Genomic DNA, 26,245 nt, shown 5'->3' with positions numbered 1-26,245 from the left:
CAAAAACATTTAATAAGAGTAGAATGAACCAGACTCTGACATAAGCCCAAGAACTTGGAAACACAGGCCCAGATTTAGAGGAGAAATACTCACTCTCCAGCTGTTCAGAAAATGTCTCAGGTAAGCTGGATCCACTGGAGGGCCTAAAAAAGAAATGCTTCATAAAATGTGCAATCATAATCTCAGACTTTTACAACTAAAAGTCTCCAAGTTGGCAACCATAATTATTTCCTGGTGGAAGTGGCTCCACATTGGTTTAGCTAACAGAGTGGGCACAGGGCTTAAAGGCAGAAACCAGTCCTGATCCAGACCCCCATCCCAGACATTGTGGGGTCCTGGGCACATCCCTAACCCTCTTTAGGCCTCATTTTGCATACAAAGCATGAATAATTGAAATTTCTGATCTCTCTTGATAATGCTCCATCTTGTACACAAATCACCTGTGACTGGGTCTTTCTTGAATTCTGTGGAGCTTGTGGTCAGGGTGGTTATATAATCAGTCTTATTTTCTACCTCATTTGGATTTCTCAGGATCAAAAATCAAAGACAACATCTAGCTTAAGGGTTGAAATACCTGGTGGTCCCTGGGCCCCTTGGTCTCCTTTTTCTCCTTTTGAGCCGGGAAGACCCCAGGATCCTTTTTCTCCTTTAACACCTGCCACCAAATACACATATATTAAAAAAAAAAACAAAACAAAACTGGAAAGTCACTTCCAACCTATAGAAAACATTTTTGAGGCAAGTTTTTCAAACTGAGCCCCTTTAGCAAAGTCCATCCAACAAAGGCCTACTGCGGGTGTAAAATCCTTTGCTGATTGATGGGGAAGACAGAGGTAGGTGCAGCAGGCATAACCGTGACCTTGAAAGGCTCAGTCTCATTGGGGAGATGGACCCAGTGAAGGGTCATGGCGGGCCAGATGACATAAGGGCCACCATGAAGATAGCAGCAATGCATCACAGGAGCCCAGCAGAAACTCCAGGTAACCCTCTCCCACAGCTTCACACACATGCCTGAGGCTCCACACCAAGTCAGGCTTGCAGTCCCCTCTCATCTGCGCCTGGGCAGCATGGTGGTGTCAGGGCAGTTGGGGATCTCCTGGGGGGGGGGGGGCCCGCAGAGGACAAGGAGGGAAGTAAAGTATTCCATTGACAAGGCTGGGAGAATGCCAACTGTGTGATTCCCCAGTCCCTGCAGGGCTTGTAAGAAGCATCCTTTCTGTAGAACTGGCATGACAGGCATCCCCTTCCCCCAAATCTTTATAAGGGAGAGAGGCATGGACTCCTTCTGGGAGTTCGGCATTTAGGAAGAGAGGTTATCCCCTTCCCCCACCTTGATGAGTGGTGGAGACTAGATCTTTGAATCCCTGGTTCCCAAGCAGTATGAGAGGTCAACCGATCAATGAAATGCTCTTGAGCCTAGAGATGAGGGCACACAGCATAGATGAAGTTTGGGGTTCAGGCTTCCCAGCGCGGGAGAAGGGATGTGTCAGAGGCATGATGCTGCCCGCAGGGACGTGGGAGATGCAATCACACCTGGCAAGGCCTCACCGAACTGGAGAGGGGGGCTCTCGGGGCCCCCACCTGCCCACAGTGAGACCACAGACAGCTGTGCTGCCCAGGGGAGAGGACAGTGAGCTCACTGCTGCCCATCTGGCTGCTCAGCCAAGGGAGCAGGAACAGACCCGCAAGCTAATAAGACAACTGGCTCACTAGGGCCTGTACGCGGAAAGGTCTGTTCCCTCCCCCTCCTCCCAGAGGAACCCCCTGAGGTAGAGGAACCACTGGGGACCTGAGAAAGCAAAGCCACATCCCCCCCTCTTCCCCAAGGCCCATCTTGCAGCAGGAGGAAGGAAAAGCCTCAAACTGGATCTGAGCATGGAGTTTGAAAACAGCCTGGACTTCTTAACCAAAGTGACAGAAAAACCATGGGGCCAAATATCATCGGGGAGATCACCACCTGGCGAGCCAGGGGTGACAGAGCCCAGCTAGAGGTCAGGACTGGAAAGAAAAAAACGCCTTTCCCTGTTTAAACTGCAAGTGTTTGGACTTCTCAATGAAAAGGGGGATGGCCCGGGTCAGGTCACTCCCAGGCTGGAGCACAAGAGATTGTGGGTTCCACCCTTGTCTCGGGGTGTTTGGGAGGCAACCAATTGGTGTTTCTCACATTGATGTCTCTTTCGCTCCCCCTTCCTCTCCCTCTAAAATCAATTAACATATCCTTGGGTGAGGATTTTTTTAAATGGGGGTGGGAGGGACAAAAGGGTGTGTGGGGACAGAGAGCAGAGTGAGCGCTCACCTCATGCTCAGTTTCCTAGCCTTTCCCCCCTCTGATGTGTGGCAGATAAGTCCCTACAGGCCTCAACCTTGTTAACATATATTGGTCACATGCTCAGAGCCAGGTCTTCTTCTCTACTGCGGGGAGCTTGTTAAAATGCAGCTTCTGATTCCGCAGGTCTGCAGTGAGGCCGAGGGTTCTGCATTTCTAACAAACTTCCAGGAGATGAAGGTGCTGCTGGCCCAGAAGCGCTTTGCAGCAAAGGCCTTCTGAGCTCCCATGGCCCTGCCCTGTACTAACTCATGGCATATTGCCTCGTAGTGGGTTTTAAGCTACTTTCACCTAACAGAGCCTAAGGGCCTGGGCGGCAGGAACAGTGGAGGTCTCGCCTGTCTCAGTCCAGTGTGTGGGACGGCACCAAGCAAAGAGAAGGGCATCAGGGGATATTTATGAACAAACTAACCAATGAATGGACAAATGGAGTGTTTCCTGCTAACTAAGAGGTTCGGCCAAGACATGTAGACAAGACAGATGGTGACAAAACCAAACAGAAATGCCCAGTCCCACAGCCTTTGCTCAGCCTTGAGCCCCCCTCCTAACACATGCAGCCAGGTCTTCCTGATCAGCTAGTCCGTGCCCATGGGCAAATAGAAACCACCCCAGAGAGACACAAGGGTCTGGAACTATTCCAGAAAAACATAAGGTGAAGAAAGGGGTGCGTACCATGAAAAGTGATGAGCTCTGAGTTCCCAGGATGAGCAGTACCCACCTGGAGAGAGAGAAAGGCAAGGTCATACACTGCAAACCCTGTCCTGGTGCTTGCATGCACAGGTGGCAACTGTCCCCTGGCCTAGAAGGCATGTGGTTGGAGGAGCAGTGTCATGGAAGTCAGGCTTTCCTTTGGCTCTGGGGTCCCCCAAAGCCCTGAGCCCCCCAGCTGCTCACAATGCACAGGAATCCCACACCTTCAACTGGCGTGCCTAACAGGTAGCCAGGCTGGGGTGGAATGACTGAGACCTCCTGACCAAACAACTCAGCAAAGGGAAAGGCCAGCCATGAGTATGGTCGACCTCCTTTCTTGTCAATTAGGACTGATGTATGTGAGAGGTCAGGGCACATCAGAGAAGGAAAACTCTGACTCCAAAAAACCTCCGCTGCCTTGCGGCATACCTCTTCAGGGGAAAGGCTAAGGGAGTAAACCCCGACAGAAAATCCGGAGCCGGAGTCCCTAAGGCGGTTTGACGTTGTAGTCAACACCGGCAACTCCTGCGGCGCACCTGAAGCCAAGCTGTATTGACTCCGTCTTTCCCTTGGACCCTTCAGCTGCGAAGAGAGGGGGGGTCTGCTGCATGGGCAACAGCAGACCCTCCATATCACCCTGCCCAGGCTCTGTAGCTTCAGCTTCACTGGAGAGGACACTCCAGCGTCATCGCAAGATGTCGATTCAACACGGGAGGAGACAGATACCGTGTCACTCCTGAGTCAGACTGCACAGCCATTCTCGGCGGTGCAGATAGACTCTTAAGAAGCTACACCATCGTCTCTCGAGACGGACGGCTGCCGACGATGTGAGAGGTCCAGCATTTGGGCTGGTGATGGGCCCTGCCATGAAGCTGGTTGCCATTAGTTTGGCTACTGTGTATGGTCAGGGGTGGGGAAGGTGGTTGTCATCAGGTGGGAGGGCTATTCTGGACTTCATATTAAATGTCAGGGGTCTGGAGTCCAAGCTGTCCCAGATAACATTCCTTCCCAGTTCACTCCCAGACTCCTGAATTTCTTTATCTGTTAAAACAGATCCACCTGCTTCTATGCTTTTAATGGCCCACCTTCCCCTTTTTCCAAGTTGATATGTGGGATCAGAATGAGTCCTCTGGTGCCACGATTCCCCTATGCTTTTGGGTGGAGGACCACAAGCTGCTCAGGGGGGTAGGGAATGGGAATCTTTCAAGAAAAACATTTCTAGGTTAAGGATGAAGGCAGCAGCGCCATGCTGGTACCTTGGAGCTCTGCTGATAAAGTGCCTCCACTCCAGGCATGAGCTGTACATCGTGATGGTGGGAAAGGGACTGACATTCAGAGGGGCTTGCGAAACACTGGGTGTGAAATGAAGCATTTCTTTTTCAAGTGTCCATTCTGAGAGCTGGTCAAGAAATGTTGAGGGCCCAGCTGCCATGGTTTCCAGCAACACGAAATCAAAAACTCAGCAAAAATGCTCTGATTGCGTCTTTGGCTTCTTTGACATAACCTCATGACCTCTGCAAAGGCCATAGTTACTGCGAAGGGTCTTGGTCCAGGTCATGGTATTTACGGTCACACTTTTTACAACACTCTCAAGTTTGTCAAGTGTGGCCCCATGGCTGGTCCATTAGAACCTGAAATCATGTCACCTGGGAGGCCCTTTGGCCCTAACTTATGGTAGGACGTGGAGTGGGCCTTTGCCTCTCGGGGCTGCAGTCTCCCCTTCTGTACGGGAGGTGGGATGCAGCCACTGCTCCAGAGGGTCCATCCAGCACCGGTATTTCATGTTTCCCTTCAGCCATCGACATAAATATGACCTGTGTTGCCACTGTTCTCATGTAGATCTGGGAGTCAGCAGGCCCCTTGGTCACCTTATACAGGTGGGTCCTGTCCTCTGCCTTCCAGGCCAGAGTTCCCAGGTTTTGGGCAGCAGACTTGGGTGTCTCAAAGTTTAGATGTGGACAGATGTCCAGGCAAACACACAGTGAAACGGTATCATTGTGGAGCCTCTGACCCAAGCCTCATCACTACCCCCAACAGGCATCCATTATGAACCCCCCTTCAAGGAATCTTTTTAAAAAAATAATTATTTTATTTTTTAAGGAATATTTCTAAATTGGACTTTGCAAGCTTCCGAGAACAGACACCACCCCTGTAGCTCTCCCCCCAACCCCCAACCCCACTGTCCCCAGGGCCTAGCGGAGTACGTGGCATTTGGTAAGTACTCAGTTAGCATTTGTGAATGAAGGAGAGAATGATTAAGCACAGCTGTGTGCCTAATGCTCGTGCACATGGAGAGGCCCAGCCTTCCTGGGTTTCCCCACAGAAACAGGATTCTCCTAGTACGGGTGAGACCTAAGGCACAGTGCCACTGACTAGCTGGGTGACCACTCACGTGACTGACCCCTGGGCGTTACAGTGCTTGTACCTGCTGCCTGGTGGTCAGGGGACCTAAGTAACAGTCCCAGCTCAGTGGGTCCCATGATCTTGGACAAGTCAGGGAGCTTGTCTGAGTCACAGTTTGCCTCTTTATGAGGAGAGGGGGAGAGGATCTGCCTCTCAGGCCGTGTGCTGTGCAATGATAACGCCTGGGAAAGGACTGCACACAGTTACAGACTTCAGCTCAAATTTCCCAATGCAAAGAGCACTGGTTAGAATTGCCCCCCACTCCTTTTTATTTGTCTCATCTATATTTTAAAGATGTCTATTTTCCCTTAATATACTGTTCCAAGCATGAATCTAATATGGTTACAATAACAAGCAACAATTTTTTTGTGTGTGTTAAAAGAAACCCTTTCAGCCTGTACCCCCTTAGAAGATCCTGTATGTTTCATGGTCACGGTCTGTTATCTGGAAGCTTCCAGTCACTTAAGGGTTTATACGTAAGTGATAAAAAGACATCAGGATGCTGATGGATAGAAAGGGCTCCAGACAAAGAGCGATCGCCTTCTCCAAGTTGCTTTCTAGGCCAAAGCCTGCTCTTTACGGCAGGGACTACGTGCTACTTACGGGCGTTTTGCAGTGTGGCCGGGCTGGAATGGGGAAGACAGCCTGTGGGAAGCGGGAAGTGAGAACGAGAAAAGTGAGGCCATCAGCACGTCTGACTTGGGCTTAGGTCAGTTTGGCATCCGCTCCCTGACAAAGGTCTCTCCCCCCACTTACTCCTTTGATGTTAACCACAGCTCCAGGTGGTCCAGGGGGGCCTGGAGGCCCAGGTAAGCCAGGTGGACCCTGCAGGGAGACAAGAAAGGCCACGCCTGTGAGTTCAGGGTGTTGTGAAAGCAGAGGCAGCTGCAGGATACTTTTCCCAGGTTTTGGGGACACAATGAGGAAAAGAGGGTCCTCTAAGCCAACTAATTTCTCTCATGGGTAAGCCAGCCCTTTCTACGGAGCTTGTCTACATGCGAGGTCTGTCCAGAAGGTAACCAGCCATGTACTATGAAAAACAGAGACATTTATTGAAGAAGATACAAGAAACATTGTACATAGGACAATGACATCTCAGTCCCCTTCAAAGTAGGCACCTTGGGACCTCACACAATTCTCCCAATCACCATCAGCGGCCCCATTGTATTTTTCTGAATGTCATCAGCAGTCTGAAATCTCTTCTCTTGCAAAGATTTTAGTTTTGGGAAAAGCCAGAAGTCGCAGGGTGCCAAATCTGGGCTGTAGGGGGGCTGAGTCACCTGGGTGATCTGATGTTTTGCCAAAAGACCCTGCACAACATGTGATGCATGAGCAGGTGCATTGTCGTGATGAAGCTGCCAATCACTAGTTGCCCGTAGTTTGAGGCCTTCTGAATCATCCAAGTAGTTTTTGTGGAGGAATGTTTGAACTTAACACAAAATCTGATGCCGACTCATTGCTCTACTCCCTCAGTCATTTTGAATGTGATGGCTACACAGTACACGTGCTCACTCAATGGTGTCTACCATCTCCACTGACTAGTACAGTGAAGTCATCATTGTTCACACATGGGCATTCCAGGCCACTCTCCTTGGCTGCCAGGTTACATCGATGTCATGCAAAGCGTCTTGTTATATAAACAATGGCTGGACTTTTTCTGGACAGACCTCATATATGACCTCATTGCCTCTTCCCAACAACCCATGTGCAAGAGAGCAGAGCAACAAGTATTATCTCTGGTTTACAAATGGAGATAATGAGGCCCAGAGAGGGGAAGTGACCTGCTCACGGCCACACAGCAACTTATGGCAGAATTGAGATTGGAGCCCAGATTTTGACTCCAAGGGCAGTGCTCAGCCAACACTGAGTCCGCCACCTCTCTATTTGCACATCCCCAGCACGGAGCAGCAAGTGAGGTGGGGGTCCTTCAGGCGATATGGTATCTTGAAGAATGCTCATAAACGCGAAAGTAAATGCAAAACTCTTGCTAGACAGCAGAGTCATTTTCAAAGCCAAGTCCGCCTGGCCTTAATATCATGCAATGTTTGCTCTTCTGAGCTCAACAGGATGTTGCAGCCGGAGGGGTTGGGCTCTGACTGCAGGCACGAGGAGTCTAGCTCACTCCAAAGCTGCACTGATCATGCTACGTGAAGGCAGCATTGTCTGCTTTTCCTAGTAGCTCCAGCAGGCTTGATGACTGTAAGTTAGTTCCCCAAAGCTTCAGTAAAATGGCTTTCTTGGATTTCTGGACATATGAAGCAGAGACAGTATGTTGCAAACCAAAGCAGCAACGGACTTAGAGCTGCTTTTGCATTTTAGCTTGGTGACCTTCAGTGAGTCATTTAATGTCTATAGGCCCCAGTTGCCTCTTGTGCAAAATAAGGGCCCCACGGAGGGTCTATCACGGTAGTTATGATCAAGACTGAGATACTGTCCTTAAAAGCACTTAGTACAGTGTCAGGCCCCAGCGGATGCCCCCAGCATCTGCCATCCTGTGAGGCCCCACCTAAGTAGCTGATCTACCTTTACTATTCATTCACAAGCATTTACTAAGCCCTGGAGACCTGCAAAATCACTGGGACTATGTGACAGAGGGAAGACGGGGTGTCACCCCAGTCAGGAGACCTGGGTTTTGAAACCAGGTTTCCTGAGTATGCGCACGTGGGGGTCTCCCAACCTCCCTCTGGGGTCTGGATGAGGAAGCTTACGCTCCATTCCACTAAGGAGCTTTTGGTGGCAGGCACCCTCCAGAGCTTGAGGACAGGGTTGGGCTGGAGGGCATTTCGAAGTGACAGTGGAGGAAGAAGAAAAACATTCCTGAACATTCTGTCCACAAGCCTCGCTCACTGGACCCGGCACTCTCTCACCCCTCCTCTGGACACTGGCCTTGGGGCTCTGTCCCCAGGGTGGTGTGGGGACAGGGGTGTGGCACTCACCAGCATCATGACCCCTCGATCTCCTTTGGCGCCCTTGAGGCCATTCAGTCCTGGGCGACCCTGAAACCCACAGAAGACACCTTAGTAAACCCACTGCCCACGGGCCAGCCTGGCCCATGTGTCCTCTCTTACATCCAGTCGGAGGAGCACCAACACCTACAGGCCGTCCAGGGAAGCCAAATTCTCCTTTGTGTCCTGGTGGTCCTTTGGGCCCCTGCAGGCAGAACAAACACCAACCAGATCAGAAAAGAACAGAAACTCAAGGGCCAGGGAGATGGGGGCATCACACCTGCCTTTGTGGGCGGTGGTGACGATGAACCACCGAGGAGAAAGGAGGGCCAGGACCTGGTATGACGTATCCACCTGCCTGGCTCCTGGTCTCCCAGCCTCTCTTTGCTCAGCGGGAACCACCTGCTCAAACCATCAGCACCCCACCCTCCCCTGTAAGCTTCACCCCATCCCAGACTCTGCACCCAACCTTCTCAGTCAGGCTAGTGCAGGAACCCAGGTAGCCAGATGCTGTCCAACTTAGAATGTGGACCTTTGCCCCAGGTCTTATGTCCCAGAGCTTTCCACATCCCCCATTGGAATGATGCAACCTTGCCTCACTCTTCATGCTAGCCCCTTCCCGATAACCTGCTCCAGGATCTAGTTTCTGCCTTGTTCCTACCTGTCCCTAAGGACCGGACTCTTGGCCTGGTGCCCCAGTTCTCCAGATTAAGTCCCTGACTCCAGGATCTTATTCATTCCAAGGCTGGTTTTCTACACCCACATGCTCTCTGAGGCACTGCCCTCTTCTGACCTCCTGCAGGAACTCTCCTGCCTTCTGGCGTCTGGAATGCATGCAACTTGCCACCTCTCACAGAACAAGCTCTACCTCTAGGCTACATCTTCCCTCCTGTAGCCAGTCTGCCCTGTCTCCCAGGGGATGACTGGCTCAAGCCTGGGGCCCTCCTTCCTGCTGCCATTAACATAGATAGTCCTGCCCTGGAATGTAGCAACTAAAGACTGAGTTGAAAGAGCCCAGGGTGGGGCCTAAAGCTCAGCATTTCTAACAAGCTTCCAGCTGATCCTCGGGCCATGAGTAACAGGGCTCTAGTGAGTTTGTAAGGGACTTAGAAGCTACACTAGTCACGAGGGCCACAGCTGGCCCATAAGGCACCTTTATGCAAATTAGAAGATGTCCCTCACTGTCTGTGCTTGGCAATCTGTGCACACGAAGGGCCATGGTGGGAACAACTTCCATGGCCGTCTGCAATAGACTGTGGCCAACGTTGCTGACTAGCAGTGTTTCCCGTGGTGTTGGATGATAGTTAAGTTGTTAGCCGGTAACACAAGACTCTCCCAGTCTGCCTTGGCCCTCAGCTACCCCTCTCCAGGGCATCCATTCTGCCTGACCTAAGGGACCAAAGGCCTCTGAAGGTCCTGTGAAAGAATGCACCTTGGATGTTATGGGCCATTCATCAAGGACATGTGTCTGTTAGAGCAATGGGAGGTCTTTTTGCCTCAGGCCTGAGATCCAGCTTCAACCAAACAAACCCTCTGTGCAATTCTGCAGCCTAAAATGTTTCAGAAGAATGAAGGTGTTTATTGGAGGCAGTGGGGTGTGGCAGGGAACACCTGGATGCAGGGTCTGACAGGCTGGGTTCGAATCCCACCGGGCCACTTACAAGCTGTGAGCCAATGGGCAAGTTCCTTAACCTCACTGACCTCAGTTTCCTGGGCTATACGATGGGGGTTCTGATATCCACCTCTGATGGTGGTGAGGATAAAATGAATGAGCCGCGTGACATATCAGTACAGTGTCTCACACATAGCGGATGTTCTACACCTGAGTTTTCTTTGTTCTTTGGGGAGAAGTATATGACAGAGAAGTTTAATGTTCATCCTGGGGAGAACTGGGAGCTTAAAAACTGTTCAGCAGCCCAAGTGGGTTACAGATTCCTGAGAAATGAGGCAAGAAGGGTGCTACCATGTCACCTAGTTCTAACTCAATACCTTCACTTGCAGATGGGAAAAAAAGCAGCCCAGAGGGAGGGGAGAACTTACTCAAGGCCTCACAGCCAATGAGAAGCGGATCCACGTGCAGAACCCACAGAGCCCAAAGCAGCTTTCTGGGGTTCCTTTGAGGGGTTCCCTGGGGAGTGGCAATCTTTAGCTGGCACAACCTGTGATATAACTATTGGTGCTCCCCACCATCTGGTTCTCCTCTCCTTCCTGGACATACAGCTAAACCATATTTCTGAGGCCTCACCCACCCAGGCATGTGTGTTCTGTCCAGTAGAATGTGCTAGAAGTGATGTTCATCATTTTCTATGATTTCTTCTCCCTCCTCAACCTTGGCCTACCAGCTAGAAGATGCCAGTGTGGCCCTGACCCCATGAGATGGCAGAGTCAGCCCTGACCAGTGCAAATCAGTTGGTTGGGCAACATCTCACAAAGTGAAAAGCCACTGGTTCAATTCCTGGTCAGGGCATATGCCCGGGTTGCGGGCTGGTCTCTGGTCAGGTGTGTGAGAGGCAACTGATGTTTCACTCACACATCGATGCTTGTCTCCCTCTCTCTCATCCTTCCCTTTTCTCTAAATATAAATAAATATAAACTTAAAACAAAAAAGGATGGCAGAGTCACAGGCTGTAAGCATCCTGGATCCCTGAGTCACTTCTTGGAAGGAACACACCCAACTAGGAACAGCTACAGTGAGCACTAAGCCGCTATTGTGTCTAGCAACTGAAATTTTTATTTAATTGCAGTTAGCTTACCCCAACACACACACATTTTGCCACATCCTTTTTATTTTCACAACTGGGACAACTCAGTCTAACTGAACTAAAGTATGAGAAATGCTTCAAACTCCAGCCCAGACCCAGCAGGGAGGCACTCTGCTTACCATTGGTCCCGGGGCTCCGTGCATTCCAGGCTCACCCTAAAACAGGGAGATACAAACTTGTCACTCAGAGGAACACAGCTGGTGGCAGAAATAGAGATGGGATACCAATGAGGACGTGTGCCTTCAGGGTCTGGCGACATACTTACCTTTTGCCCCCTCATCCTTTCCAGAGGAATGTCCCCTGTCAGGATGGCGCCTGGCTCTCCCTTCTCGCCCTGCAATTCAGAGAACCTTTCAATGAAGCGGGGCTCCTTCTCGCCACCTTATCCAGAGGCTCACGCAGGCCTCTCAGCCCCGCCGCCATGGTTCCTGTTGCCTTTGTCCCCCCTCTGCAATCCCACTGCTTGGCTCAGACATGACTCTAGCTAGAGTATTGTAACAGCCCCCTACGTGACTGAACACTCTCTGGGCTATTCCCTCCATGCACTGTCACAGGCTGGAGTCCTGCAGCCCCGCCAGGGCTCCCACTGCTGACCGATGGGCATCCCCACTCTCCAGGAGCAGGCCCAACAAGGCCCTTCCCACCTCTTGCAGCACAGCACCCCTCCGGGAACCTCTGACTCTTGATATATCTGGTAGCCCGCTTTCCTAACAACTCGACTCAAGATCTGTTCCCACTGAAGATCCTTATTCTTGTTAAAACATCTGACATTGGGAAAGAGATGAAGGTATGAACTCTAGAGGCCTCTCATAACAAAGGGCCCTGTGTCTTCATGTAGAACTTTGCCTCCAAACTCCAGGCTCTTATGCAAGCCTGACCAGGCAAAGTTTCTAAGTTGTTGGCACTCAGGGAAGATGGGCAGACTGGGGGACAGGGACACAGGATCCTGTCCTCAGCAGAGCCATCTACTAAACCAGAAGCCTTCCGAGAAGATAGGCATTATGAGAAAAGGCCAGGTAGAGGAACCTTCTGTATTGCTCTGAGGTCTGGGCCCCAGACTTCCATGCTGAGCCCTGGGGAACTGGGCTGGACCATGTTCCAGTTTCCCTTCAATGGGGGCCAGAAGCAGCCAAAGCAAGCACAGCAGCCTCTTCTCTCCACCCCCCGCTAAGCCCACACCTGATATTAGGATCTTACCACTCCGCTGGTGAGGAAAGGCAGTCCTGAGCACGCCAGCAGCAAGAAGAAGCGAGTACAAAAGCATTAGAGGCAGAGCAGGAGAAAGCGAGTTTTCTGTTAGGACTGGAGCGGAGCTGCCTGGGTTCCCAACCCAGTTTTCAAAGTGGCAGGGGTTAGGGGAGGGGATGGCATGAAGGTCCCTCTAGATCCATCTGATCTCATCACATAGAAAACACAGTTGTTGAAGCAAGAGCTGCTCTTGCTTGACCAGGCTCCCTCCCAAGCCATCCCCATAGGCCCTTGGCAGCAAAAAATATCCCAAGACAACAGCCCATGTGTCACCAAACTTAGACCCCTTAGCCCTGCACACTGAACCCTCCACATCCTGGTATTGTGGTCCAAGAGACACTGGGTTTTAGTCCATATGCTTCTCTGCCTTGGGGCTAGTGTGGAATGGTGGGGGGAGGGAGGAAAGATAGAAGCCTAACACCCCCTAACCCTCCCTTCTCTTAGAGACACCCCACCCTCCTTATCTTCCCAAGGCAGGCTCAGTGGTTGCTTCCTCTAGCTTTGCACAGACCTCCATTACAACAATGACCACACATTCTGCTGGCTCTTTGCATGTCTATTCCTCCTATCTTATTTCTATATCCCTAGTGCCCAGTATAGGAACCTGGCTGGTACATCTTATGGAAAGGATATAGGATGATTGAGTCCATAAATGGGTGGGTGAATAAATGTATGCACTCCAGAGTCATCTTTGCAATCTGTTTATAGATGTCACTTCTCCCCCTTATCTATAAACACCAACTGGGAAGTTAATTCTGAGAGGCACATGTGCAGGGTACAAAGGTGGTTTTAGTGCTCTGGATGTTCCCAGGACGTGCTCTGCAGACCAAAAATTTATTCCAAATATGCTGGACCAAGGCTCCATTAATTATACATTCTTCGATCCAATAGAGCATTTGAGTGCCATTTGTGTGCCGGGCCCTGTGCTAAGTACTGAGTTATAAAAAAAAAAACAAAAACAGGCTGAGGTCTTCCCTTAGGGAAGGAACACACACTCTCATGGGGGTGCCCAACAGGCTGTTAGACAAACCAGAGCACACGTGATAACAGCATTCAAGGGAGTGTTGGTTTAGTTCTTTTTTCAAACTATGATGAAAATCAATTTCTCTACCCACAACCCACCTTCATCCTGGAGGGACCTTGAGATTTTGAAAGTGAACACCTGAAGCGTGACTGTTAATAGGTATGGAGTTTCTTTGGGGCAAGGTGAAAATGTTCTGTAATTAGGTAGTAGTGATGGTTGTACAACCTTGTGTATATACAAAAAAAAAAAAATCAATGAATTTTATAATTTAAAGGGGTGGATTTTATGGTATGTGAATTATGCCTCAAAAAAATATTTTTTTTAAAGTTAACAGCTACTTTCAGCCAATTGAAGTGTTTAGTAAATTCTGGAGCATGACCCCACCCAGATATTTGGGGCCCTCTTACCTGTTCTCCTTTTAGTCCTGGAAATCCAGGCACGCCAGTGTCACCTTTTGGTCCTCTAGGGCCCTAGAAGGAATCATTGGAGTATTTTGTTGTTAAGATGAAGTGCTTTGTCCAAATTAAAAGTTTTTTTTTTTCTTCAAAAAGTGGAATAGAGAGTGCCATTCTCTTGGTAGGTGGAAGTCACAAGTAGTCACAATATTTTCCTGATTTTAAGTCTAGAAATTGTGGTCTGGTAGGAAGAAGACAGCACTGAGTCCCATGCCTCTTTGAACTTTTGTTTCCTCCAGTGGGCACTCTGGAAACAACCTGGTCCCTCTGCCTCTGCCTCCCCATGGGTCTTCCGGGCCACCCTGCAGCCCACCTCCCCCACTATTCACCTTCCATGACTCCCACCCTTGCTCTGGACCCCGGTGGGATGGTATCCAAACATCTTAGCTTGATACCCAAGCCCATCCCAGCCAGCCTCAGCACCTCATCTTCCACTCCCCACCACACCCCCGGGAGTGAGCCTTTCCCCGTACCCTCTCTGCACTCCCAGCTGCCTTTGCACTTCTGTTCATGCCATTCCTCCTGCGTGAATGCCCATCCACCCTTTGTATAGCCAAATTCTGCACACCCAGTCAAAGGGTGTCTCAACTCCAACAGACACTATGTGTGACAATGACTCACACAGCCAGACATCTGCCCCCAAAGATGTTCCAACACTACTGTTATTTGGTTTTTCACAAGTCCCTGTCTTGTCTTCTGGGTTAAAGGGTGAGATACCCATGAGAGCTCTTTCTATACAGGAGTGCACTTTCACCTTCCCGTGGTGGAAGCCCCAGAGTGTGGGGCACACAGACTATTATTGGATGTCTAGTCTATGCTTCCCCTCACCTCAGCCTCCATTGCCACCATCCTCGCTCTGTAGGAACTTTATCTGCTGCATCTGTTTGAAATGCTTGACTTATCCACCCCCATTCATAGGAAGCCAACCACTGGCTGGCCCTTGGGTTGAGAAACATGAGTAAGACCCAACCCCCCACAAGGTGGTCACAGTGCAGTCAAACAAAAAAGACGAGGACACAAATGCCTGGTATTAAAGACAGAAAAGGATCAGAATGAAGGGAACAGAATGGAGGGAAGGACCACTCCAGGCCAGAGATGATGAGGAAAGGGTACACGGACAACATGGCGCTAGAACTTGGTCACGTGGCTGGAGAGCAGCATTCCAGGTAGCACAAACAGGGTGAGCACGGCCACGGGCACAGAGGGAAGATGGCTACTGTGGTACTTACTGGAAACCCGGGCAGCCCAGGCACGCCTGCCGGGCCCTGTGACACAACAAACACAGAGCAGGTGGTTTAGCAGCATTTCCAGAGCCAGCAGGAGTGCGGCCCCTCAGGGGCCCGTCCCCTCCCAGCACCTTCCGCAGGCGTAAGCATGTTCCCGCACAGTGGGGCTCACGATCCATTGTGCAGAAGAGGATGTGCAAGTCCAGGAGAGGACAGAACCGCGCAGAGTCACACAGCTGGTCAGTGGCAGAGCTGGAAACTGTGCCCAGGCGCCCGGAGCCCCCACCCCCCAGAGCCAGAACTGTCTGCATTGTAAGCGGCCATCTCCTCCTCCTCCATGAAATCACTCAGCATCTGAAACCTCTGGGGGATGAATGCATCATTCGACTTCAAGAAATACTTGCAGGAAACAGGTTCCTAAACTCTGAGGAATGGGGCCAAAGGGTGTTCTGGAGTGTTTGAGGGCAGAAGTGAGGGCATGTGGGTGAGACTTGGGTCTTTTCCTTGGGTAGGAGTAAGGGAGGGGGCCTGGATTTGTTGAAGAAGACAGGGGCTGGGGAGGAAGGAGGATCTAGAGGTGGGGGCATCGCAATGCAGGCAGGTGGAGGTGCCAAATCTCCAATTGCAGGCTGTCTGGGTTTTGCTTTAGTATCAACCCACTAACACCCTAACCCTCCAATAGTTTGAAGAAAATCAAGACCCTCTGTGAACTAACTTTTGCTTGTTAGCTGGTTTGCTTTAGGGTTTGATTATTAGAGATGATTTTAGTAGAAATCAAGGAAAGGGGATCCCATTAGATATAGTACAGAAGAGACAGTCAATGACCTGCCAAGACCTGCCAACAGAGGTCACTCAGCAGCAGAAGAAACCGGCTCTAGAGGAACCTCCTAGATATTTGCAGAAGCCCTGCTGAAGGCATTGAATGGTGGGGGGTCAGGCCAGCCTCACCGGGGCCTGCAGGAGTGGCGGCCCCAGCAGACATCTGGACCACAGAGCTGTAGAATTATAAGCCTTAATCTCCACGTCGGCCTACACACAGTGCCACAGTTTGCCAAGCAGTTTCACATCCACAACCTCTTTATAAGCTGCCCCCCAAACTGGTGAGGTGTTATCAGAGAAGTGGCTCAGAGACTCAGTGGTGTGTAGCAGAGATGGGGCTGGAACCCCAAGCCTCCTATGGCTGGAGCTCTTCCCTCTCTCCCCAGCTGTCATGAGCAGATGCTAGAAGATGCTATGGGGTTGACTGCACAGGCTGTGGGAGGAAGCTTCCCTCCTCTTAGGTCCTACTGTGCTGTGGTCTGACTCTGGACTTGCAGAAATAATGCAGCTTCTTGTGCATTCCTGATGTCTAAAATGGGGCTAGAAAGACCGAAGCAGGTCACGCTCCCTTCTCATGTGCCAATTTGTCCATTAGCACAAGGGTAGGTCTCTCTAGGCTATTGCTATTCTGTGAAATGAGATCACATCAGTAAAATCAGGCCAAAAGCACTGCACAGATGTCAACTGGATTATTATTTATGATTGTCTGATTTCCACTGCTCACATTTCTGATGCGTGGAACTGGACGCTTCCACCTTATTGGACAGAACTCCCTGCATGCTCAGATGAATGTGAGAGCAGCTTCTCAGAAATGCAAAGTTCTCTTTTCTGTTCTACTTTAATATAGTCTAGCTCTATGCTTCAGCAGCTAAAAGGATTGCAAACCAACCCAACTTAGTTTCAACTGGGGCATCTGGGTAGGAACCTCACTCTAGTGCAGCTGTGGATACACACCGGAGGTCCAGTGAGCTCAGGAATGTCTGAGAGATTTGTGAATCCATGAGTGACGTTGATCAAAGACTGAAAAGAGAAAAATCAGACAATGAGATGAAGGGAGGCACATATTCCACCATGTTCTTGGCAGCGAGCCTTTAATTAAAGTCAGCCAGCATGGCAGCACCACAGCAGACTAATAACGCCCTAAACCCACCACCCGCACCCCCCATTCCTCCCACTACTTAGGAAATAACTCAGAGCTGCCTCATTACTTTCTTCTTTCAATCAATCTTAAAACTACACAATACATGAATGCCTTCTCTTTTAAAGTTTTATATATGTGTGTATGTATGCTCACAGAAAGCATGTAGTATTGGTGTGTGTGTACATATGTATGGGTCCATGTAGTTATTTTATTTTAAATTTAAAAAATTTTAAATTACAGTTGACACACAATATTATATTAGTTTCCTGTGTACAACATAATGAGTAGACATTTATATAACTTACAAAGTAACCACCCCAATAACTCTAGTACCCATCTGACACCAGACATTACAATACAATACAGTATTGACTGTATTCCTTATGCTGTACTTCCATGTAGTTATTTTATATAAATGGCACCAGGCTGTATATGTTATTCTTCACCTTGCTTTTTTCACTCAACCCTATAGAATGGAAATCTTCCCATGTGGAATTTTGGGGTATAGACACTTTTAGTTTTAACGGATTGCCAAAAAGCTGTCTAAAGGGTTCATACACTTTATATTTCCATCAAAGCATGTGATATTATCTATTTCACCACACATATTTTAAATCATATATATATATGTATGTATATATATAAATATCATCCTTTTACTCTGGTTATCTTCTTTTAAAATCATTTGGGATGTTTTGACTATTGTCTACCATATGACATCATTTCTCTCAGAAGGGCCACAATTTGTCACAAATGCAATGTCCTAATATAAAGTGGATCTGGTCCCAGCCTACATTCCCATCTTCTCTACAGATTTTCATCACTCTCTACCCAATCCCATGCCCATAGCTCCCTGTGCCTTGGACACACATAGTTTTGTGTTTTGTCTCAGAGCGCCTCTGCCACCTGAATTCTGGAGGTCCTGTCCTCCATGCTTACATAGTAAAATCATTCTTAGCTTTCAAGTCCCTGATCAAAGACACTTTCTCCAGAAAGTCATCTTTGATTTATCATATCCCAAACCATCTTTCTTCCCTTGTATCCCCACTTGTGTTCCTTTGCTTCTCTGTTACAGCCATTGTCATGAATGCAAATGCTGCCAGCCAGAAGAGAATGTTCTGGAAGCACCATGTGAGAGAATAGTGGTACCGGGGTAGAAGCAGACAGGTAGGGCACACTAGCAGGTGGGAACTACAAAGCCAGATGCCAGCTGCGTGCCCCCTTGCATAACTAGCAGCCCTGACGGCCCTGAAGTTGTGGACAATCTTCTTTCCCCTTTAGCAAAGGCAGAAAATAAACAGTTATGTTCTAACCCGACTGATACTCACACTAGACAAGACCTCGATGCGCCCTGGTGGCCCCCTGGGCCCAGGGGGTCCCATAGTGCTGGTTCCATCCATCCCTCTTTCACCCTGGATACAACAGTGAGAATGGAGAAACAATTCATTGTACATGGATAACACCCCCAGAACCAGGCTGGACAGTCCTCACACCCCACTGCAGATCTGTGACCTCACCTTGAGTCCCGGCTCTCCTTTTTCTCCTTTGGGTCCCTGGAGAAATAAACAAATATCTTTGGATTTTTTTCTGTTCACTTTGCTCACTCTATCTATCCATGGATCTCACCATCTCTCCAGACACTCTCATGTGGATTTTGTCCCAGGCAAGGGAAGCAAGAGATGAGGGGCTAATTCCCCTCCCTCCCAGAGTTAGAAGGCATACCCAACAGAGAGCAAGAGACCAGAGATACTCTCCCAGCACTGAACCTCAGAGTCCTCTGCATCTGGGGGATGGGGAAGCTCTTCCTAGTCAATCATGGAGGGGGCTAAATGCTCCCCTGTGCAGGGTGAGGCTTCTCCTGGACTAGGTGCTCAGCTCTGGGTCCCATGTGACAAAGCTAATGAGGTCCCAGGGGTTGGTCTTCTTAATAGCAGGTGTCATAGCAGAAGGTGGATGACACCTCCAACCTCCCTGGGGCTGGACATAGTGGGGAGGGGCATCTGTCAGGAGCATGAGCTTTGACATGGGTCCAACTGTGAGTATTGAATGGGGCAGCAAGAAGGAGGCAATGAAGCAGAGATGCTGGATGGCAAGGGACGGCAGAGACAGAGAGAAAGATGATCTTCAAGTTTTCCCACAGGATGTGTTGTGCAAAACTGCCATATTGCTCCTCAAGGAAACACTCTGGCAAGAGCACCTCGCCTCCCATCACACAGCTGGGAGCTGGAGGCACAGAGATAGTGAATTATCGAAAGTAGCAGAGCCTGGGATGGCACCACACAGTCTCCTTACTCCAGCATGACAGCATGACACTCCTCAAAATGAAGGTTTTGAAAGTCAACCTACAGTGGGAGCCATTGTTCCAGAGATTCTGGGTTCATGCAGTAGCCCGCTGCTTCCAGAGCCTTCGGTATCCTAGGGAAGGAAGAAGAATGAGAACTTCAGATCCAATTCCTGAGCACCTACTTATGCCAGGTGTGGTTTTGGGAGCTGGAGGTGATGGGAATCAGCATAGCCCCTGCCCTCAGACTGGTGATCAACATACTGGTCTTCCCAGTAATCCTTAGGGAACATTGTTTTTCAACCACGTAAAGGATGAAAGTACCTCAAACTCAAGTCCCATTGCACATCCAGGGCCAGGGGGTCCTGGGGGTCCAGGAGGTCCTGGGGGTCCCATGATCCCAGGAGTGCCAACTTCTCCATTTTTCCCTGGGCGTCCTGGTGAGCCTCTGTTGCCGGGGTCACCCTGTAGGGGAGAGGACGGGCTGACTACTCAGCCCTGGGTTCACTCGTGGAAGGAACAACACATACCCTGAGTCAGAAAATCATTCCTTGAGCTTAATTAGATTGATGAATTCTCTGATCGGTACTGCTTAATGGTACAGAAACAGTTGTCTGGCTACCTGACATTGCACTTGATAGGCCGAGGCACTCATTTGAGCGCATCTGTGTGGAGGGATGAGGAAGGAGAAAACATGGCAGGTTATTCACACCCCTCTATCTCCCGCTGTTCTACCTTCCCTGAGCAGCTCCTTTGAGAGCTATTTCTCTCTGCTCCATACACCGATATGTTCAATACTCCAGCCCAACAGTCCAATTATGGTAAACCCAGAGAAGGCAGAGGGAGGAGGGAAAAGCTTTCCTTCTTCTTTTTACCTTTTCACCAACTGAGCCATTAGGCCCTCTTGCTCCCTGAAAAAACAGACAAACAAACAAACAAACAAGGGTTAATTAATATATCTCATTAGGTATGTTCAGAAGATGGAGAATCATGGACTCTTAAGCAACAGGATATTTAAATGGGACTCTTCCTGTCTCGGTTTTGGCTGGTGTCTCAAAGCTGAGCGCATTACAAGAGCTGTCAGTTTGCTAGGCAAGTCATGCTGAAAGCTTGTGAAACCCATTTTTCAACTACTAGCTCATCACTTACTTTGAGAGTAAAAAGGAAAAGTTGAAGAGGAACCATGGAGAGATCGTAGTGCAGGAATTCCCTTGGAGAGGTACTGGTGTACTAGGCGGTCCCTTTTCCCCACACCTCCCATGATGGCAGTAAAGGGATGCTTCCGCTACTCGAAGCAAAGTAAGAGGCTTCAAGAATTTGATATGAATCCACTGGACTTTTGGAGATATGTAGAATAATGACTGACTCTCTTCTTTAAAAACTCTAAAGACCCCCCAAAATGGGGAGGTGATGTGTTGCATTAAAGCAGGTTGCATGTCCCTCCCCAATGGGGGCCGCAGTACAGATTTCCTGGGGGGTTAGAGGTGGATTCCACAGAAAGGAGTCAGTTGTGAGCTCTGGGAGGAGGGGAGGACCCAGAAGGGCTGGTGGTCAGGGATAGTCAGCCATAGGAGACAACACTGTCCTACATCAGGGGACTGCAGCTGGGGGCCCCCAGCTGGAAAATCACTGAGAAAACCTCAAAAGCACCCTCAAGAGAAGGAGTCAGCAACTGCAGGGCCACACAGAAGGCTCTGACACCTGACTGTCATGTGCCTGCCATTTCAGTCTGTGCCCTTCTCCCCAGTCCCATTTCCCTGGGCTAGCTTCCCTTTCCTATACCAGTTCTATAGAAATGACAGAGTGGATAGTTCCAAAAGAGTCATGTTCAAAGTGGAGAGTCATGTTGAACCTGAAATGGCGAAGAATGCAGAGGGAAAACAGATGGAGAAAAGGATCAGGCAGAGTGGTGGTGGAAGCCAGGAGGAAGGTGTGGCTCTGGCTGGAAGACACGCTGAAATTCTGCAGCAGGGCACAGCCATGGAGCCTTGCCCATCACCCTTCCCCTCCCACTCCCACAGCTAGTGCAAGAATAGTAATTGTTCTTTCCTGGAGCAAAAAAGAAGGGCAGAACCCTAGGAGCCAGGGAACCCTGGGTGGTCTAGGGGTATCCCAAACCTCATAAGACCAGCTGATCAGCTGTTGACTTGCCTGCTTGATGGCACATCCTACTCCTCTCATCCCTTCCTTGAAACCTAGATGTCCCAGAAGTAGCTACTGCCCAACTCCCCAACAATCTGTAAAAATACATGCAGAACACAGACCAATGAGGAACTTCAAGTTTGAAAGCAAATACACAAGCAAGAAATACCACACACCGGAGGGGAGGCAACATTATGAGAGAAAGGCAACAACACCAACAATGGAATGTAGGCCTAAGGAAACAGAGTGAGGAACACAGTCCAATCAGAACTTGAGGTATATAATATATATTCTCAGGGAGAAAAGGGAGGATATTTACAGTCATGAAACACTATTATGAAATTAGACCAGCAGTTATGGAAAAGAATCAAGTAGAAATCTTAGCAATAAAAATATATAACTGTAGGAGAAAAGAACTCTGCAGAAGGGCCGAATAACAGAAGAGACCTGGGAGAGAGAACTGTAGAAAGAGAGACAGTATATGGGCCCATTCTACTGGCTCACAGATTGGGTGGCTGCCATTTTGGAATGTGAACGAATCGGCTTGGGGATGGAAGAGCTCTTATTGGAATTTACATGAACAGGTAGAGTGAAAAGCTGGAGCCCCAATTAAAAGGGTCAGCAAAGACCTCACATGCCCAAAATGGTGCTGGTGGAGCCATACTTGGTTCCGCAGTGAGAGAAATGTGTGGAGAGGCTACGCAGTGTCTTGGAATACCAACCAACCCAACTGCAAGTCTGGCTGTGATGATGTATTTTGGAGAGATCAGTTATGCAACAGGAACACTGTGAAACAACCAGGAGCAGGAAGGAGTGCTGCATACCGCAAAATCAGGGTTTAGAACTCTGTAGAAATTTCAGCTCATAATGGTAACTGGATTGGCTGAGGACACAATTAGACTTTGTCATATAGGAACATCAAAAAACCTAATAAATACTTGGATTTTTTTTCTTGTCACGGTTTCTGAGACAGCACAACTAATTGTCTGTGGATGCCTGTGGGTTTTGCTCATGGTGTTTGTTATACCAATAACTTCAATATGTTGCAATTACAAGTGACTATAGTACATTTAGTTTTATGGTGGCCTATAGGCCAGATTTTGTGCCAAACATATTTGACGATGAGATAAAATATGAAATGGGAAATCAGGCCAATATTAGAATGTTTAATTGGATAAGTTGTTATAAGGTCTTAATCCATGACTGAATCCTGGTTAAGAGCAGCTCACTGCTGGAGCAGTACCCTGTTTTTGACTATACGAGATTTAGAGAATTGCTCAAAGCCAAGTTGGGATTAGTACTTGGAAAAAGAGATGGTAATGATGATTTATTTGCATTTCTCTTACATGTCATAGAAAAGACAGAAGCTAGTTGGACAATGCGAACAGTGACATTTCAGCAGCTCCGTGAGATTACTCAAAGCCAGCAACTAGGAGCTTCATGTTCCTCAGCAATTCTGGGCCCTGAAGAAAATTTCAAAGCACAAACTCTGTTCTACCTGGATGCCCTGGCACCTTTTGAGACTGAAGAAGACAATGATTCAGATTAGGAAAGAAGGAAAAGAATGACCCAGGTAACCTCAGGTAGGCACTGAAGGCCTGGATGGCAGCATCTGCAGTGCAAAAAGCAGAAAGGAATTTTCCAGAGGTCCATTTCCAGCAAGTTCTTTCCAGAAGCATTCTGTATCTGAGAAAGCAGGCTATTCCTCCCCTATTCCTTCATGCACTAAAGATCTCAGAATTAGCTGCTCATCTTAATTTTGGGAAAGTAAATTAAGGAATATTCTTATCATGGAGCTCAACATGGAATTATCTACTTGGTAAATTTTTAAGGATCATCCACATTTTGATGACAATGTCACATTTGAAAAGAATGATTACATATGACACTATTTTCTTCCAGCCCAATAAACTGGACCTTATTCTTTGGGGAAAAACCCCACTTAAGACAACTGCCTAGTTGTCTATACATCCTGCAAGTGAGAATAGAGGTTGATTTCCTCACAGCATGAGGAAAGACCCCACCTACAAGTGTCCATGGAAAGTCCTGTCTGGGCAGATGATGAGTCCCTTGTCCGTGGAGGTGTGCAAGCTGAAAAACAGCTATCGTGGAGGGGACTCAAGGATCAAATGTATCACTGGATCTTTTGCTGCTTATATCCCTGAGGTTGTTCCTTTTCTTTAGCACAGTTTTATTATTTTACATCCAGACCATGCTCCATGCTCCTTGGTTGATCTCCTTTATGGGGATTAAATGTCATGTGCCACTCCCTTTGAGCTCTCCAGATACAAATTTCCAAGTTTTTCTAGAGTTTGCTTCTGCTTTTACCTCATCAGAAAGCATCATATTCATGCACAGTGCAACAGATCAGCAAACTCATCGCAAACTTCAGGGGGGGAAAATGTGACTGGTCTCCAACAGTTCCTCTGGGCAAGGCTGCTGCTGTGCAGGCCACTTCTCCCAGCAGCTGCACAGTGTGCCTGCGTGGTGTTTGCGTGCAGATACGGGCGTGGGTATTTTCAAGTGCCAGACGAGTGTGTGGGGGTGGGTGGGAGAAGCTGGTAAAAACAGGGAAGATGAGCTCAGGTCTATGATGTTTCCTGCAAAATTCAATTTCTTATGAAATAGCTGGTGCATGTGAAATGAGTTCTGTAAAGCTGACAATTGTTTCTTCTTTTTCTGAGAAATGAGCTTTGCGCGAAAATCCGGTTATTGCTTCAATGAAAATGAACACACGTGAAAGCTGACAGAAACTGGAAATTCGGTTCAGTGAGGAGGGTGGTAGCTGGGAGTTTTCCACAGCTTCATCCAGGTAGCGTATGGAGAAGTCCCTGCCCGCCCCGTCCCAGCTGGGGGAGACTGCCTCCTCTGAACCCCAGTGAAACTCAAGACTGCATCACTGGGAGGCTGACTGTATCTTTATTGCTCTCCTTTGCTGGACATGGTTTATCTCATCAACCAGGCTGGGAACATTGGAGGGGCAGGAACTGCCTCTCCCCCCACCCCAGTGCCACCAAGGGCTTACAGACAGGAGACAGGGCAGACTGGCAGAGGATGAAGGCAGTGAAGGCATGCAAGATTCTGGGAATGGAAGATTAAAGTGTTGCCCGAAAGAAGTTGCATTCATTCATCAAAGGTGAGGCCCTTGCTAGGTTTTAAGGATTCACAGGCAATAGTGTTACTTCATGTTTGTCAGGGTGGCGGTGGGGAGCAGACAGGTAAGCTAACAGCTTTAGTGGTGTTGGCTAAGCGGAGTCCCGGCAGAATAAATACTGTGCTCATGGGAAGCGGAGGAAGGAGGTGTGCTCTCTGCTCAGAAGGAATGGGGCCTTGGAAATGAGAAGAGGGAAAGGACAGCTGAGACAGAGAAAATCATGTGCAAAGGCCAGGAGGCTGTGGAGGAAGAGCAGGCTCAGAGCACTTCAGTGGGGCTGGCTGGCCTGGAGGCCATGGAAGGGCTAGGTGGGAGACAGAGCCAGAAAGGCAGATGGAAAGAGGCTGTGAGGGTCTGCGCCTAGTTAGGGTTTTGTCCTAGAGGAAGTAGAAAGATATCAATATTTTCTCCTCGGAGAAAGCAGGGAGAACCCGCTGTATGAAGTGGCCTGGGCAGGTGGGTGGAGGCTGGGCTGTGGGTGGGCGCATGGGTTACCGGTGAAGAGCCTGATGCCACAGTGTGTGTAAGCAGAGATGAATGTCAGACCTGGATGGACAGAGAGGTGAGAAATGTGGACGTCAGACTGGTCAGTCTTGGCAATGGACAGATGAGGGTAGGAAAGGAGAGGAAGGAGGAGTTAGGGCCTCCTCTGTTTCTTAATCCAGGTGATGGGGCAGATGGTAGCGCCATTCACTGAAGCTGGGGACACGGAAGATGTTGAGTTCAGGTTTGGCACAAAGAGCCCCAGATGGAGACACCAGCAGAGAGGACCAGGAGGGGATTAGAGGGTCCTTCACAGAAAAGGCAAGGGTCAGACAGACGTCACAGGCAAGGTGGGCCTGGTGGCTCACAGGTGTTGAAACCCTCCCACCTTTCTCATACCTTCTCCCCTTTCATTCCAGGAAGGCCAGAGGCTCCGTCAAGTCCAGGCTGTCCCTCCGGGCCCTGGGAACATCAATGACAATCAGCCCACAACATCCTTGATAAGAATCAAATACTGTACAAGTGCTTCCTGGAAAAGGAGGCCAGGACTAGGAGGACCCCACAGATGAGGTCCTTGTGCCAGGTCCGTGGTGGAATGCCAGTCCTGGGCCAGCGGAAGCTGGACACCTGTGCACGAGGGTCATGCTTTCTCGTCTGTTGGGGAGTCAGGGGCAGGGTCAGATGAGATGGCCTCAGAGGGGCTCCCACCCCAGGCCCAGCACTGAGGCCCTATGATTCTAAGACTCCGCGTGAGTCTGCATTTCCTCTTCTAAGATAAAGCAGCAAAACAATGTGTAGGATGTTGTTTTTCTTAGCTGCTGCTTCTCGGAAGAGTCTTAGCAGTGACTTGGCTGAGGATTTTTGTTTACAAACAGAGCTAGCTGCTCGCTCCCTGCTGTGAGCATAGACCCGTGCTGGGGACTTAGGGACTGTAACTATGGGCCCCTCCCCGCCTCAAAGAAGACCTGTGGCCACCAAGAGATGACTTCGGTGGCTTACCAGGGGCCCAGGGTCACCAGCAGCTCCATCTTGTCCAGGAGATCCAGGGGGTCCCATGAAAACATCAGTTCCTGGTTTTCCTGGAATCCCAGGTGAGCCAGGTGGGCCTGGGGGGCCTGGGAGGCCTGGGGGACCCTAAAAATAGAC

General features: G+C 49.3%; 1 protein-coding gene across 1 annotated transcript in view; it reads right to left on the bottom strand.

Moving 5' to 3' along the window:
* The window catches only part of COL15A1 (collagen type XV alpha 1 chain), a 101,448-nt gene that overhangs the window by 17,305 nt on the left and 57,898 nt on the right, over nucleotides 1–26,245 (bottom strand). The window contains exons 13-31 of the mRNA XM_090274486.1: nucleotides 26,099–26,233; nucleotides 25,499–25,561; nucleotides 20,196–20,231; nucleotides 19,645–19,785; nucleotides 19,386–19,454; nucleotides 18,557–18,592; nucleotides 18,368–18,451; nucleotides 16,853–16,918; nucleotides 15,083–15,118; nucleotides 13,806–13,868; nucleotides 11,392–11,460; nucleotides 11,246–11,281; nucleotides 8,516–8,569; nucleotides 8,356–8,415; nucleotides 6,176–6,244; nucleotides 6,023–6,064; nucleotides 2,999–3,044; nucleotides 575–655; nucleotides 94–143 (exon numbers count right to left, since the gene is read on the bottom strand). Coding sequence (XP_090130612.1) covers nucleotides 94–143; nucleotides 575–655; nucleotides 2,999–3,044; nucleotides 6,023–6,064; nucleotides 6,176–6,244; nucleotides 8,356–8,415; nucleotides 8,516–8,569; nucleotides 11,246–11,281; nucleotides 11,392–11,460; nucleotides 13,806–13,868; nucleotides 15,083–15,118; nucleotides 16,853–16,918; nucleotides 18,368–18,451; nucleotides 18,557–18,592; nucleotides 19,386–19,454; nucleotides 19,645–19,785; nucleotides 20,196–20,231; nucleotides 25,499–25,561; nucleotides 26,099–26,233 — 1,236 coding nt within the window. The remainder of the gene's footprint in view (nucleotides 1–93; nucleotides 144–574; nucleotides 656–2,998; nucleotides 3,045–6,022; nucleotides 6,065–6,175; nucleotides 6,245–8,355; nucleotides 8,416–8,515; nucleotides 8,570–11,245; nucleotides 11,282–11,391; nucleotides 11,461–13,805; nucleotides 13,869–15,082; nucleotides 15,119–16,852; nucleotides 16,919–18,367; nucleotides 18,452–18,556; nucleotides 18,593–19,385; nucleotides 19,455–19,644; nucleotides 19,786–20,195; nucleotides 20,232–25,498; nucleotides 25,562–26,098; nucleotides 26,234–26,245) is intronic.

This window comes from Furipterus horrens, unplaced genomic scaffold, assembly GCF_987537825.1.
Source record: "Furipterus horrens unplaced genomic scaffold, mFurHor1.1.pri manual_scaffold_4, whole genome shotgun sequence".
Taxonomy (NCBI): Eukaryota; Metazoa; Chordata; class Mammalia; order Chiroptera; family Furipteridae; genus Furipterus; species Furipterus horrens.
This window is presented reverse-complemented; position numbering and strand designations above follow the sequence as displayed.